The 15739-nt window shown below is 55.0% G+C and overlaps 1 protein-coding gene across 1 annotated transcript; it reads left to right on the top strand.

Annotated features, from left to right (window-relative positions):
- The first annotated feature begins 678 nt into the window (after positions 1-678).
- Positions 679-14465, top strand: KLHL29 (kelch like family member 29). The gene is made up of 11 exons (XM_089922502.1): positions 679-896; positions 1210-1412; positions 2566-2825; positions 3969-4215; positions 4992-5173; positions 5490-5688; positions 5831-6013; positions 6219-6399; positions 11557-11750; positions 12114-12258; positions 14282-14465. Exons 1-11 carry the CDS (start codon positions 679-681, stop codon positions 14463-14465), a joined length of 2196 nt encoding a protein of 731 aa, XP_089778628.1.
- The last annotated feature ends 1274 nt before the right edge of the window (positions 14466-15739 follow it).

Here is a 15739-nt window from a genome sequence, read left to right as displayed (position 1 = left end):
GCACACCCCCACTGCCAGCTACAGGTGCACCCAAGGGACCAGTCACAAGAGTCTCGGCCCCTGGCCTCCTCAGGACAGGGTGGGGAGGCAGGGCCAGGAACGCAGAGGTCATTTCCCAGCACGTGGCTGAACCCAGCCCCCCGGGCAGGACCAGGCTCAGTGCGGGTAGCAGGACAGGTCAGAGCGGCCGAGACCGCGTGCCAAGCCGATCGCCTCTGAGAACCCTGCCTCCCTCTTAACTCTCTGGGTGTTTCTCCTCTTGGTCACTTCTCGATTGGTGTTATTTTTGCTTCATCTTATCTGTTTCCTTCCAGGTCCAGCTTTAGGGCGCGGCTGCCAGGCCTTAGGAGCCTTTGCAATGGTTTTGTATTTCTGTAGACACCAGATATAAACATATTTATATATCTGTGTCCCTCCCCTGCTCCCCCCAGTTCACAAGCCCGATGCACACTCTACACGCAGGCCACTCTGACCTCTGACCCCGTGTTCCATGTGGCAGGAGGCCCCACCCCGGGCCAGGTCCTAGGTCATGGCTGCTGGCTGTCTGTGGCGGAAGTCCTTGGTTGTTCTCCCTCCCCTCCTCCTGGCTCTAACCATTCTGTCCGTCTATCTCGTCTCGTCCTCAGTTTCCAAGCAATGTCATGAAGGGCTTCCTTTCCATGCCTAAAAGGAAACAATATGTTTTTGGAAAGAGGTGGGGTTGGAGTCAGGGTTCCGGGACGGCTTGGGGCCCTCAGTCTTCAGGGCAATCAAGGGATTGGCTGCGATCACAGGCGTTTGGGAGCCTCAGTCACGCTGGAGATTCTCCCACTGGAGGCAGACGGGCCCCGCGGCCCGGGACCTGCCGGCCACGTTTTGTTTGGCGGAGACGCCGGGGCCAGCAGTGGAGTCGAACCGTATTGTTTCCCTTTGAGGCCAGTCTTGGTCCTCGTCCCCATCCACAGCTCATGCTTTTTGATTTGCATCTTTTTTTGCATGGACATGCCGAGTAGTGATAAGCAGGGTTTTCTGTTCTTCTGGGCGTCTCTGGTCAGGCTCTTCTCTTTCAGATCCCGTGTAAGGTCGCTAGGTTCAGGTGTGTCATTGCTGTGTCCCTTGAGTCCTAAAATGAAGGGCGTAACCAAGGTGTGCAGGGAGACCTAGCCCTGTGAGGAGGCGGCGCCGTGGCCGCAGGGCGGCAGGTAAGGACACCCTGGTCTCTGTGCCTAGGTCGGTGCAAGACGGCAGCCAGTGCGGCCGGGAGAAGCTGGAGCTCGTCCTGTCCAACCTGCAGGCCGACGTCCTTGAGCTGCTGCTGGAGTTTGTCTACACGGGCTCCCTGGTCATCGACTCGGCCAACGCCAAGACCCTGCTAGAGGCAGCCAGCAAGTTCCAGTTCCACACCTTCTGCAAAGTCTGCGTGTCCTTTCTCGGTGAGCTGCAGGGAACAGTGCTGATGTGCAAACAGTTCAAAAACAGCAAGGATTGAGAGGGAAGGGCTGTGCGTGCCCAGCCAGACCGCCTCAGGGCGTAGCTGGATTCCACAGCAGTTTTAAGGTGATAATTCGGGTAACTGTGCACAAAGGCCTCTGCTCACCGGCAGACAGAGATGTTCTCTGCATTGCTCCTCTGAGGGCCGGAAAGGCCACACCGGGACCCCGGGCAGCCTTGTGAGGACAAATGGACCGAGAAGCCTGTGTGAATGGTCTGTTCATGGGGAGCCTGTGCCCTGGCCTCACAGCCCTGCTCTCTAAACACTGAACAAACTTGCTTCTATTAGACCCAACCCAGAGAACACACTCACTTTACAGTTTGGAGCTGCCCAGTTTGGTGAGAGCAGGGAGAGGGAGGGGGAGAGACAGGAGTCACCAGAACTGGCCTGAGTGTGGAGTGAGAGAGGCGGGGATGGGAGCAGGCCAGGTGGGGATGGCCAGGGGCCTGAGACGTGACCTTGGGGGAATGAGCCATGTAGAAGAGTCAGGAACCACAGCTCCTGAGTTGGGCCCACAAAAGTGATGGGCCTCCTGGGACCCAGACACGTCTAGACTAGAATAACCATTAGTCGGATCTCAGGAGCTCTGGCCAGACTGACCCCAGGTCTGGATGTCAGGTTGGGTGAGGCCGATACCCATGGGAGGTGGTGGGTGGGCTTATAAGGGGTTTTACTGCTACCATGACTCTAAAGTAGAAGGCTGTGACCCCAGACGTGCCTGTCACAATTATGGCAGACACCATAAGCCTCAGTGTGACCCCCCAAGCCCAGGCCTCTTCCACTCACAGGCACTGAAAAAGGTCCGAGCCCGGCACTGACACCCCATACCTCAGTCTCGGCCCTTCTGCCGGGACCTGCAGCAGTAGAGGGAGGCCCCGGGGAAGTCAGCATGAGACGGGGCAGAGAAAAAGCCAGAAAATGGATCTGAAGATCCAGGAACACAGGAAACGGGCTTGTGGGGACTCTGAATGCTGAAGGCGGGTCACAAAGACATGAGCTCAGAGAGGGATCCAGAGTGACAGGCGATGGGGACGGGTGGTGACCCCTTCCAGGGCCCTGCAGTCAGTGGTCCCGTCCTGTGCTCTTGCCCCCAGAGAAGCAGCTGACGGCCAGCAACTGCCTGGGGGTGCTGGCCATGGCCGAGGCCATGCAGTGCAGCGAGCTCTACCACATGGCCAAGGCCTTTGCACTGCAGATCTTCCCCGAGGTGGCGACCCAGGAGGAGATCCTAAACATCTCCAAGGATGACTTCATTGCCTACATCGCCAATGACAGCCTCAACACCAAGGCCGAGGAGCTAGTGTACGAGACCGTCATCAAGTGGATCAAGAAAGACCCCGTGTCCCGTGCGCAGGTAGGGCCTGCCCCACCCCCACCCGGCTTGTCCCTTCTCCCTCACAGTACAGGGATGGTGTCTGGAGCAAGGGGCCAGGAAATTAGAGGAGGCAGGGCTGCCTGGTCTGACCAGCAGTGGGAGCATCTGAGAGCCAGCAGGCCCGGGTAGGGAGGCTGGACCAGCTCCTGTGGGTACAGAGTGGTGAAGGGGGATGAGAGATGAGAAATCAGGCACTAGAGGGTTCTCTAGGGCTGGCATTACACCTGAAGGAGACCCAAGCCAACCGAGAGGCCGCAGGGCCAGGTGCGCAGCACCAGGGCCCTGCAGGGAGAGAAGTGTGTGCCTGAGCCAGGGTGCCCTGGGCTCCCGTGAGCTTGGACCCAGCAGCAGGAGCCCCACCCGTGCTCGGGCTGTTGAGAGGGTGGAGAGCACCTGGACCAAGCAGAAACCACTGCCCGCCTGATGGGAGGGAGGGCGAGTCCCTCAGGGGGGACAGCTGAAGAAATCAGAGCCAGAGCCCAGGGCGGAAGGAAAAGAGAGCAGGGTCCGCAGGAGGGCCCCTGAGTTACAGGAAATCGAGCACAGCCCGGAAGGATCTCCGGCCGACAGCCTTGCTTAGAACGGAATTACCTTGGTTCTAACGTGTGAGGAGCCCCCGGCCGTTAGTGCAGACACACAGGTAGGTCTCAGGAGAGCTCAGAGGCCCCCCAGAGAGCAGCAAATGGGAGGACAGAGTCAGGGAGGCGGGAGCCCAGAACGAGCTGAGGCAGCTGAATGACACGTGACAGGGGCTACTTTGTTGCGTGTGGAACAAGAAGAGGCATGAGGGAGGGAGGGATGGGGCGGGCGGGGGCATTCACAGCCTTGGGTGGATACAGGACGCAGACATGGCTCTCCACCCCTGCCCCAGCCACTGGGCCCAGGAGAAGGCGGTCCTCTGACTGACCAGGCGGGGTCGGGGCAAGATTCATTTTCAGAGGAAGGAAGTCAGGTTGGGTGGCTGTAGTAATGACCACCACCGTCCACCACAATGCCCAAATCTGTCTCCAGCCCAGAACTCTGCCTTTGATTGTCTACTGGACACCTCCAGCCCATGTCCCCTAAGCCCCTCTAATTCATAAACCCCCAGACCTACACATCTTGTTGTGTTCCTTATTCCAGTTCTGCCCATTACCCATGGCAGAAGTTGAGAGTCCTCCCACACCTTCCACCTCCACTTGGCCACACACCACTGCCACTTGTGCCTCCTCTTACGAGAGCCAGCTTCTCTCGCTCCCCATTCAAGGCCCCTCATCTCACCAGGATGACTGCAGTCGTCTCCTGAGAGGTTTCCCCGCCTTCAGTCTCCTCCTTCCAAATTCATTCCCACCCTGCAGCCTCGTGGTCTTCCTAGGACATGTTTCGTCCTGTAATTTCTCTGTTTAAAACCCCTCATGAGGGACTTCCCTGGCAGTCCAGCAGTTAAGACTCGGCGCTTTCACGGCAGAGGGCATGGGTTCGATCCCCGGTCCAGGACCTAAGATCCCACATGCCACGTGGCACGGCTCTCCAAAAAATTTTTAATAAAACTTTTAAAAATAAAAATAAATAAAGTAAAACCCCTCGTGAGTGCTCCCATCCACTCTGCAGGAAACACTACACAGCGCTTGGCAGACAAGGCAGGAGGCCAGCAGAGGCCAGTGCCTAGCTGACCTCTCCAGTCTCATTTCCCCCTATCTGCTGCCCAACGCCCAGCAGAAGCCTCCTGCATCCAGCTCCATAGAGTCCCCCAAATGCAACACTCTCTTTCACACTCCAATGCCTCTGTGTGTGCTTTGAATCCCTCCCCCTCCCCCACCCCCAGTCGGCCTTAGGCCTGGAAAAGTTGGCAATCCTTCCACACCAGGCTCAGATGGCACCCACTCTGGGGAGCCTCCTCTCCTGCACTCCCACAACCCCTAACTAGACTCTTGCTGTGGGAAGAGTCCTTTTATGTGATGGATCCCTTCCCCACCCTTAAACTGTGTATACCTGGAGGTCAGGGACCAGGTCTTATTGGTCTTTGCACCCCCAATAGCACACTCAATGCGCGGCAAGGAGGGGTCACCGATTAGTTGTTGGACGAAACTAAAATAGAGTGGTGAGCAAAGAGTTTGCCAGACAAGAGGGAGATTCACATCAGTCCATGAAAAGCCTTTGATGCAGGTGAGGGGGTCCAGCGGATGCCACGAAAGGGGCTTGCTGGCGATGGGGAGGCACAGGTGCTGACGGTTCTGACTCGCAAGCTCGATGATCACCGTCAGCTGTCCTGGGCCCTCCCACCCCTTCCTGAGCTCCTGCCCACCTCGTCAAGGATCAGGATCCTCATTTCAGTCCCCGGCAGCCTGGTGTGAAGCGGAGGCCCGCGACCTGGGTGGAGGCAGGGAGAAGGTGCTCAAGAGACTGGTGGATGGCCCACCCCAGGGCCAGCCCCAGCACGCCAGGCCTCCCCCTTCTTTCCCTCCTCACCTCCTGCTCCTGGGAGCGCCCGTCAGCTCCGCCTAGGCCGGGGTGAGCAGTGTCGACACTCCCAAGCCAAACGCACACTCGAATTACCCCTTTTGCCCAGTCCCACACCTCTCGCTTCTTCCTTCTCAACACACCTCACAAGAGGTGGCGCCACCTTATGATCTAAGAAGACCCCATGCCCCCTTGACCCCGCAGTACTCGGCGGAGCTCCTGGCCGTGGTCCGCCTCCCTTTCATCCACCCCAGCTACCTGCTCAACGTGGTTGACAACGAGGAGCTGATCAAGTCATCGGAAGCGTGTCGGGACCTGGTCAACGAGGCCAAACGCTACCACATGCTGCCACACGCCCGCCAGGAGATGCAGACGCCCCGAACACGGCCCCGCCTCTCAGCAGGTATGGCGGGATATGCCCCGAGCCCCCAAAGGCAGGCGCCACGCCGTCAGCCCAACTCTGGGTGGTCCCCCAAGGAGGCACCAGGCACAGATGCTGACACAGTGTCAGGCTATCCCAAGGGTGCCCATCTGTGTCCCTGCAGGTGTGGCCGAGGTCATCGTTTTGGTTGGGGGCCGTCAGATGGTGGGGATGACACAGCGCTCGCTGGTGGCTGTCACCTGCTGGAACCCGCAGAACAACAAGTGGTACCCCCTGGCCTCACTGCCTTTCTATGACCGCGAGTTCTTCAGCGTAGTGAGTGCCGGGGACAACATCTACCTTTCAGGTGAGGCTCCGCAGGGCTGGGCTGGGGACCGGGCACAGACTTCCCCAGGGGGCCTCTCCCCACACCAGGGTTAAGGAAGGCCAAGGCCACAAGTGTCTACTTTGCAGGGGAAGCCTTCTCCTCCTGCCCCCGGGGCTGCGCCTGCCCAGCCTGGGACCCTTCCTCACTCCCTGTCCACTCTCTGGACCTCCCATACTGCCCACAGGTGGGATGGAATCAGGGGTGACGCTGGCCGATGTCTGGTGCTACATGTCCCTGCTCGATAACTGGAACCTCGTCTCCAGGATGACGGTCCCCCGCTGTCGGCACAATAGCCTTGTTTATGATGGGAAGATTTACACCCTCGGGGGACTTGGCGTGGCAGGCAATGTGGACCACGTGGAGAGGTAAGGAGGTCACAGTCACGACAGGGGCATCCTCTGACATCCCCCGAGAGCTAAAAGCACATCACTCCTCCTCCCCAAACCCCACCCAATTAAGACCCACTGGAGACTGGACTTTTATTTATTTATTTGTTTATTTATGGCTGTGTTGGGTCTTCGTTGCTGTGCGCGGGCTTTCTCTAGTTGAGGCGAGCGTGGGCTACTCTTTGTTGCGGTGCACGGGCTTCTCATTGCGGTGGCTTCTTTTGTTGTGGAGCACAAGCTCTAGGCACGGGGGCTTCAGTAGTTGTGGCTCGCGGGCTCTAGAGCGCAGGCTCAGTAGTTGTGGTGCGTGGGCTTAGTTGCTCCGCAGCATGTGGGATCTTCTCAAGCCAGGGATCGAACCCGTGGTCCCCTGCATTGGCAGGCGGATTCTTAACCACTGCGCCACCAGGGAAGTCCTGATGGTGGAGTAGAAGCAAGAAGGGTAACAACTGCCCAGCCACCGAGACGGGACACTCTTGTCCCACAGGGGGACTGACAAGCTGGAGGCATGAGAGCCAATGGTGCAAAAACACAGGATGGGCTTGGATGCCCTGACCAGGCAGTTAGGGAACTTACTGGGACCGGAAGTAGCAGCCCAGAGACTGGCTGGGATGTAGGGCTAAGCTGGAACCAATGGTCCAAATGTGCACCGCGCCAGTGGCTGTGCCTTCATGTTCCTGCCAAGTGGAGGTGACACATGGGGGAGCTCCCTTCCTCCCTGCCTCCCACACCTCCAAGGAAATCTGCATGTAACCCAGAGAAGGGTCGCTGCACACAGGCCTGGCCAACCCTCTAGAATTCTCTAGAAGAGAATGTAAGTCATGTGTATAAAGCCTGCCCTCTGCTGGAAGCTCCAGGCTGGCTTCCTCACCTCGGCCCTTTGAAGCTGGCCGCACCTAGCGGAGGGATCATGTGCAGGCAGGAGGGGAATAGGCTGGAGGCGGGCGCTTCTCTGGGTGGAAACAGTCTTTTCCTTTGAGACGGGGAAATGGATCATGCAGAGGACGGACACCTTGGAGAGAAACTGCAGAACGAGCTCAGATAGCTTTGTGAGTCAGCAGCAGGATGGGGGAAACTGCAGGGCAGTCCTGCTTTTGGAGAATCTAGTGCCCCAGAGAGTGACAAGTTAGGCTGAACTGGCCCCAAATTCCAACCCAGGGGGTCACGGCTAAGGTCACCGGAGCCCTTTTCCCACGTTCTTCCCGCACCCTGGCCCCCCCACCCTGGCCCCCATTATCAGCTTCCCGTGTGATAGCTTCTCGCCTGTAGAGCCACACAAACCCCTCAGTTTGTATTCTTCCCTCGATGGCTAATTGAACACTTGATAAATGTTACGGCAAAGATGGTTTCAGAGTGAGACAGGCTCTGGATTTTCACTGTGGGCTTTTAACTCCCCCAAGTGGAGCTCAGAGATGGCTCAGTAACAACGTTTAATTGTCATATTGATTTGAAGATAATGGGGAATCCCCGTGTGATTATGAAGATATTAATACTGCTGTTGAACCTGGTTCAGCCCTGACGCCGACAGCCTTCTGTGGGACCCACTGCACACCCATCACTCTCCAAGCTTTCCAGAAGCACCAGGTTCCACTCGTTTGTGATCCACTATAAACACACGAAAATGAGACATTTTCTATGTAGGAGTAAACTGAGCTAGATCTGTCATCCTGTCTTGCTCTTGTCAGCTATTTTTAATCTCCTAAGATGCTGATTACTCATTTTGCAACCTTGTTGATAAATACAGGGATTTGTTCAAGGATCGAATGCACAAAGAAGGGGAACAAACTCCACTCCTGTTGGGCCCAGGAGCAGTTCGCCCTGGCAGCTGGCTAGGCCTTTGTTCCGCTGCGAAATCAGCTGGGGCACAGAATGGGCAAGACCACCCTGCGAACCCCAGGAGATGGAGGAGCAGTCCAGGACACGGTGCCCTGAGGCCTCCCCTAGTCCACTGGGATCTGTCAGCCATCCTTGTATGGACAGGACACAGACCTGAAGGCTCTTGGGTGGAGGGTACATGGAAGGGGTGCCCACTGCTTCCCAAGGAGCATAGCTAGACCCCCTTTGGTCAAGTCAATTTCTGTGCCACACAGTGACAATGATGAGAATTCAGGGTGACAGGAAGGTTGGGGGAATGGGGACAGACACGAGGACACTTTGTTCCCCAGGAAGCACTAAGGGTACAAATTGCTCTTATATTGATAATGAATGAGATGTATGGTGCATTATAATTACCTTACTGTATTGCAGGACTAGAGCAAGATTATATAATTATAGTTTAAAACAACAGTGTAATAGACAAACCTGTATTATATCATTATATAAATAACTGGGTCTAATACTTTATAGCAATATATTGCAGTAGCTGTGGTTACTGGATAAATGATAGCAGAGCGCCGCACTCCGCGGGGTCATTTGCATGTCATTAGCATATCCTTCTCAAGCAGGAAGCTGACAGATTGAGCTGACGGGAGGGCTTGTGGCTTGGCAATCAGCCACCTGGAATAACAAGAAATTCACGTTTGGCAGAATGTGCCATTATACAGAAAGCCTGAAGACTAACAGCCACATAATCTTCCACTGTCTCCCAGCTCCTTCTGCAGCTCTTTGGATCTCTGCCACATCGGCTTAAAAAACAGATATCTGAACTTCTGATACTGTCCCAAAAGGCACTTATTCCATTGCCTATTAGCCACGTATCATTCGTCTGGGGCTTAATTGAATCAGCCCCTGCTCCCCTTTCAGGTACTTGAGCTTCTTCTCAAATCCTGAGTCTGTGCAAGCACAGAGCTGGACATCTCACAGCCAGGGGCACCAGCTAGGAGAGACCATCTTCCTGGGTCACCGAGCTGTGACCATGCAATGACTAATGCCTCAAGGAGGCTCACGAGGAAAAGTGGGCCCCGTGTGCTTCCCGGGAAAGGTGTGCTGGGAGAATCCCAAGTGTAGTGGTGCAGCAAGCCCAGGGTGGAGGCCCCGCCTTGGGTCCAGAACCCACGAAAGAGCAGTGAACAGTGTGGTGAGCCGTAGATGGAAGATCCAGAGTGAATGCTTGTGAGGGTGGCCCTCAGGGAACAACTGAGAGACACAGCTGCCCCACTAAGAAAGACCTCAAAGATCCCGGTTCAGTGGCCCATTTGCTTAATGCCAAGTCTACTCTTGCCATCCGCTGTGTCTGTTCTCACGTTTTCCCTGCCCTGCCTGGAACTCATGTTCCATCACTTCTCCATCCTCTGACTTTGCCATCTCCACGCCTGCCCTCTGGGGGCTGATTGCTGGTGGAGAAAATCCCACAGTCTTGTAGATTGGCCTCATGTGTATTGAAGTCCTCCAACCTCTACTGGATCCTCATGGTGCAGGGCATTTTTTGTGTTTCCCTTGTCAGCTGTTTCTCCCACTCTCAAGAGCGTGCGTCTCCCATCTTCACCTCTCTCCTCAAGGCTCTTACCCCACAGACTCCTCCAATACTTGACTCCTGCTTCACAGAGAAAATGGAGCCATCAATCAAGAACTCTCTCTTTTTCCTGCCATCACTCCTGCATATGTCCTTATGCTCATGACATCCTTGCCTTCCTCTCTCATGCCTAAATGGCCACCACTTCCCTGTCTACTCTGGATCCAATTTGCATCCAGCTACCAGGAGCCACCCATCATCAGCTCTCCCCTCTCTTTCATATATAGTTCATCGTTCCTTATCCACTTGGGCTCCTTCCCATCAGCATGTAAACACAATTAAAACTCCCCCCCCCGCAAATTAAAATAAAACCCATGCTGTGCTGGAGCTGGTTCATACTGGTTCATTAGAGCCCACTGTTAAATCTTCAGGAACTCTGCAAGTCAGTTGTTAGCTACAGAGATTATTAAAAATTAAGTCATATAAACTTAGAATTAAATTATTTAAAAACAAAGGTAATCCATACTCAAAACTCATCACTGTCTAATTTTTTTTCTACTGCCTATGTTCTGGAGGTTGTATGTGTCCACTGCATCTGTACGTGGGGGAGATTCTGTATCCTGGGGCACTACTGGGCATCTCTTCCCAACCCCACATTCAGTGATGTCCCATTGGTAGCTTGAAATCAGCCATGATGAGAGGATTTACATTACAGAAATCAGCAAATGCTACACACCAGGACTTTCTTCCCTGGAGAGCTGGTTGTTAAACATTTATCAGCAAAACCCCCTCTTAGCTCTATAGTCCTTTCTAAGTCCCACCTTCTCTGCTCCCTCCTCCATACACAAATAGCCCTGCACCTCCCATTCCACATATGATGCCCTTGACATGACCACCAGTGACCTGTTGGGGACTTCCTGACCTCCTGTCACATCCTCTGTGCTGCAGCTTTGCCTTCTGTCACATCACTCTTGGACTCCTCTCAGCTCCCCTCATACAGGCTGGCAATTCCCCAGTGTCCTCAGCCCGTCCTCACCCCCACACGCTCCCTGTGAACTACCTCGTCTTCAGTTTCCATCTATGTGCCCATGATCCCATAGCTGAATATTTAATCCAGACCTAAATACCAACTGCCCCTGCACATCCCCAATTTGTTACCCACAGATACTTTAAACTTCCCATGAATAAAACCAAAATCATCCTCCTCCCCAAAACTCTCCCAACCTCGATTCCCTGTCCCATGAGTAGTGCCCCCTCTGTCCAGTTTCCCAAGCCAGAGACCCTGAGGCATCCTCAGCGACTCCCTGAAATGAGACATCAATTCATGCTAAACCTTATCAGTTTACCTCTCCTTCTGTTCCCAGCTCCTTCATTGGTCCAGGCCAGTTTCCAGCCCATGGGCTGGGTATGGAGGAGACACCCAGTGCCGGGCTGCTGAATGAAAGAGTAGGACTGAGCTGCACAGAGAGGGCTGAAGAGGCCCGGAAGCTGGGGGGCTGAGAGAGGTTTCCACAGACAGACAACAGCCCCCCTGAGATTCAAGAGGGAGGCTGAGAGGGCCGGTTTGGGCTAGATCCTGGGTGGCCTTGAGTGATTCATCCCAAGTACCCTCCACTGTGTGATATCGGGCTACACCGAGGGCAGGAAGTGGGTGGTGGGGCTCCCCCATGTCTGCTGTCTTGCTTGAGGCCCCTGCCCTGCACGAGGCCCATCTGATTCTGGCTCTTCTTCTCCTCTCTCAACAGGTATGACACCATCACCAACCAATGGGAGGCGGTGGCCCCTCTGCCCAAGGCAGTGCACTCGGCAGCAGCCACAGTGTGTGGAGGCAAGATCTACGTGTTTGGGGGCGTGAACGAGGCAGGCCGAGCTGCAGGCGTCCTCCAGTCTTACGTTCCACAGAGCAACACATGGAGCTTCATCGAGTCCCCGATGATTGGTGAGAACCAGCTGTCTCCTCGGCCCAGGATCAGGGCAGTGGCCCCACCTCATCGCTTTAGTCGGTGTCAATATTCCCAAACCCAGGGGGCGGGCTGAGCCCAAGGGTTCTGCACACCCAAGTACAGGGGGGTGGGAGGGGAGGGGAGGCCCCAGCTCAGGTGCAGCTGAAGCTCCCACTACCTGGACAAAGGGCAAGCTGGTCCGTGCCAGGTGTCTCCTGGCCCCAGCCTTGTTCTTGGGCCAACCAGTGATGTTGGAGGTCTTTGCAGCTCCTGTCCCCTGCAGGGCCTGCTGGGATGGAGGAGGGGAGGGGGCCCGGCAGCAGGCCCTGACCTGCCTGCCTGCTCCGCTCTCCTTGCAGACAACAAGTACGCTCCCGCCGTCACCCTCAATGGCTTCGTTTTCATCCTGGGTGGGGCTTATGCCAGAGCCACCACCATCTATGACCCTGACAAAGGGAACATTAAGGCGGGTCCCAACATGAATCACTCTCGCCAGTTCTGCAGGTGAGGAGGCTGGGCCGGGGAGGAGGAGGGCCAGGGAAGGGACAGAGGGATGGGTTGGTTCATGATGACTGACCACCATCCGATGACCAAGGTGGTGCCGGGGCCCAGAATAGCACCAGCCTCCGCCAGCCGCGGGGGTAGGGTGGGTGGGGGGCGTTCGTGCAGAGTGTGAAGTGCCCCAAAAGCCTGACCCTGTGGCTCCAGCTGACCCTGCCTCCAAGCTGCACAGGAATGGCTTCCTACAGACACCGGCACCAGGTCCTTAAGGCCACACCTTCTCTCAGTGAGAGGTGAGGGTGGTGCTATGAGGTCAGCTTCCCCCCAGGACCGCCTGCCCGGTCACAGACGAGAGGCAGCAACAGGCCAGAGCTATGTGATACCCTACATGGGACAGGTGGCTTTTGGGGGAGTGCCCTGATGGCACATGATCCTGATGGCTCTTTGGAGCTGGACCCAGTGAGGCACGAGGCACAGCTGCCCTGGAGTCCCGCAGCTGACTGGGCAGAAACACACCCAGACCAGCCCCCCCGGAAGAGAGAGGTAGAGGTCGGAGTGTGGCCTGGTTCCCGGGGCGCTCTGGCCCAGAAAAATTAACCACCCTGGGCAGTGAGACACACACCCTGCTCTTCTAGCCCCACCCTTTCCTGGACTAAGAGGAACTAGGGAAAAAATGGGAACCACAGAGACCCCATTTGCAGCATTTCCATAACAGAGCCGTCCTGAAGACATCTCGTACCTGTGCAGAGGTGATCACTGAATCCTCGGTGTGGCAAGAGCATGAGGCATTTGTTGAGTGCCTGCTGTTTGTGTGTCACAGCTAGGAAAGCTACAGTCTACCACAGACATCTTACGTGACCTTGGGCAAATAACTTCCCCTCTCTGGGGAAGCTCTACCTATGAAACACGCCCTTGGACTAGATGAGTGCTAAGTTCCTATTAGTATGAAGATGCTACAGTTCTCGAGCCCTACTTTCATGTGACATATCCTACATGGTGGCCGTGTGCAGGGCAACTCTGAGAATACTGTCCAGTGATCAAGACAGCCGGAGTGTGGGCGCGGAGAGATGATGCCTAAGGGGATATTTAAGCTGGGTCTTGCAAGAGAAGCAGGGAAAGGATATGCCACAAGGGGAGACGTGTGAGGGGCCCAGACGGCGTGGAGCTGTGAGAGAGACAGCTGGGGGCTTCAGTGTCTGGGAGGACGTCTAGATACACATGTTCTGTCCAGGCTCAGATTTTCAGAAATGGGTGGAGACTTTGGAAGGGTTTCTGTTCAATTTCAGGGGACAGCCAAGAAGAAATGGCCATTAGAGGAAATGACAGAGAACTCGGGGCTGGAAGCATAGATTTGGCATCCGTGTGAAGGGGTAGCTGGGATGTAGCAAGATAGTAAGCGCAGAGAAGCAGAGAGCTGCCCGAGACAGCTTGACCAAGCCCATGAGTGTGGCACAGGGAAGGGCCCTTGCAGCCACGGGCAGGCGGCAGTATCAGGTCACACATGTGAAGGAGTCACAGCAGGAAGTTCTGACTGAGCACCTGGGCAAGGGTGAAATTCCCAGTCGAGTGGCTGATGCTCAGTTACAACTTAGTTCTGTATTATCCTGTCTGCTATCATTCTGGCGCATCATGTTCCCAACTAGATTTGAGTGGTAGGAAGGCTCTGTCCCAGCAACACCAAAACGATGCTCCATAGAGACCCAGTGAACTGAGCCGAGCACCTGTACACAGAGGCTGCTCATCTCCCAGCTGACTTGAGTCAGATGGGCAGGTCCTGGGACACCCAGTATGCATCAGTGTCGCCCACAGCTTGGAGGGTAATATAGCATGACGTCCTGATTGGTCCTGGAGGAAAGGTGTTTTTCTTATCCCCGCTGAGGTCAGAGGGAAAAGAAAAGCAGCAAGACCCCACATGACTTTTGCAAAAGGGGAGAGGCAGCCTGCGACAGGACAGGGTGCCGGGAATCTATCTCCAGGTCCCAGGTGGAAATCCAGTGGCTAAGTCTCTCCTCGTTTTCTCTGACAGTGCTGTGGTACTCGATGGCAAGATTTATGCAACTGGAGGCATTGTTAGCAGTGAGGGGCCTGCCTTGGGCAACATGGAAGCCTATGAGCCTGCAACCAACACGTGGGCCCTCCTCCCCCACATGCCCTGCCCCGTGTTCAGACACGGCTGTGTCGTGATAAAGAAATATATTCAAAGCGGCTGACATCAGCAGAAAGCCCACGCCGAGACTGTGGACAGACACGTCTGGTGAGGCAAATGCTACTCACAAAGATCAACTTTCAGCAACACCAATAAGAGGCCGACCAACACAATCAAGGAACTCACTACGCTACACATTTTGAATACCGTCTACACTGAATGTAGGAAATCATCCTCGCCTTTGGGGAAAATGAGGGAGTAGCCTCCGAGCTGCGGGAACCACGACCGAGCGAGCGAGCTGGGCCTTGGGGCTCCTGCAGAGGCACTTGCTCTGACCGGAGGCGCTCACTCTGCCCGGTGCAATAGTTTCACATATTTTTCAACTGGGAGAGAGAAGCCGTTTTTTCCTTCCAGCAGAGCAAGCTTGATCCCCAGCCAACCATAGATCAGTTATCCTATGACAATATCAGGCGTCAGGCTCTCTTGAAATAAGATCAAAGTGTCCTTATCACTTTGATTCCTACTTTTGTTTTTAACCAATCTACGATTTCAGTGGCCGAGGGAGAACAAGGGACAATACTATGTATGGGGCCTGAGGCCTAGGAGGCTGCTGGTCCCCACTAGGTCGAAGGTAAGTCCAGGTTCTTTGCGGAGCCAGATGTGACTGGAGCGGCGGCAGCCGTGGGGACAGCTAGGGAGAACCGTCTGTCCCTTCACAGGGTTTTCTACCATGTTTTTGCTGGAGAAGGACAAGGTGATTGTGCTAGCTTTCTCTTATCCCATATGAATTATTTAGATTTCCAAGGCATTTTCTTGATAAACAAAAGGCTATTTTTAAGTACCGAGAGAAAGAGGCAGCCACGAGAGGGATAACGCGGGAATTCCCAAAGCTCTTTGTAGGTAGTGCCAGAGTGGGGCATTTGCTCTAATTTTTCTATGTTCAGAATAGAGGATCTCTCCTGGGTGGGGGCAAATGCCCCCATTTTATTTTTAGAAAAAGTAACTCCCAGACAGCCCCGTAAAAGCCGTGCCTCATGGAAGCATTGTCATAGAGAGACAACTCTGTTCCTGAAGGAAACCAGTTCTGGCTCGTGACACCAGTTCAGCTCCCTCCATGAGGTAAAGCTGAGGACCCAGGCCAGGTTGGAAGGGAAGGAGGGAGAATACATGTCTACAAAGCACAGGAGACTATTTTTGATATTTATAGCTATATATTAAGGCACCTGCCACAAAGAGCTCTCAGGATGGGGACAGCCTTCTCAGACGAGCCGTGACAGCCAAGGCCTGAATCATTCTTCTAGTAGCATCTTAACGCAAGCAAGGGGAGCCAGGAGGGAG

The sequence above is a fragment of the Delphinapterus leucas genome, chromosome 13, assembly GCF_059928025.1.
Source record: "Delphinapterus leucas isolate spDelLeu-1000000601 "Yukka" chromosome 13, BTC_Dleu_Yukka2, whole genome shotgun sequence".
NCBI classification, from domain to species: Eukaryota; Metazoa; Chordata; class Mammalia; order Artiodactyla; family Monodontidae; genus Delphinapterus; species Delphinapterus leucas.
Note: the sequence above shows the minus strand (reverse complement) of the source record. Positions and strands in the feature narration are given on the sequence as shown.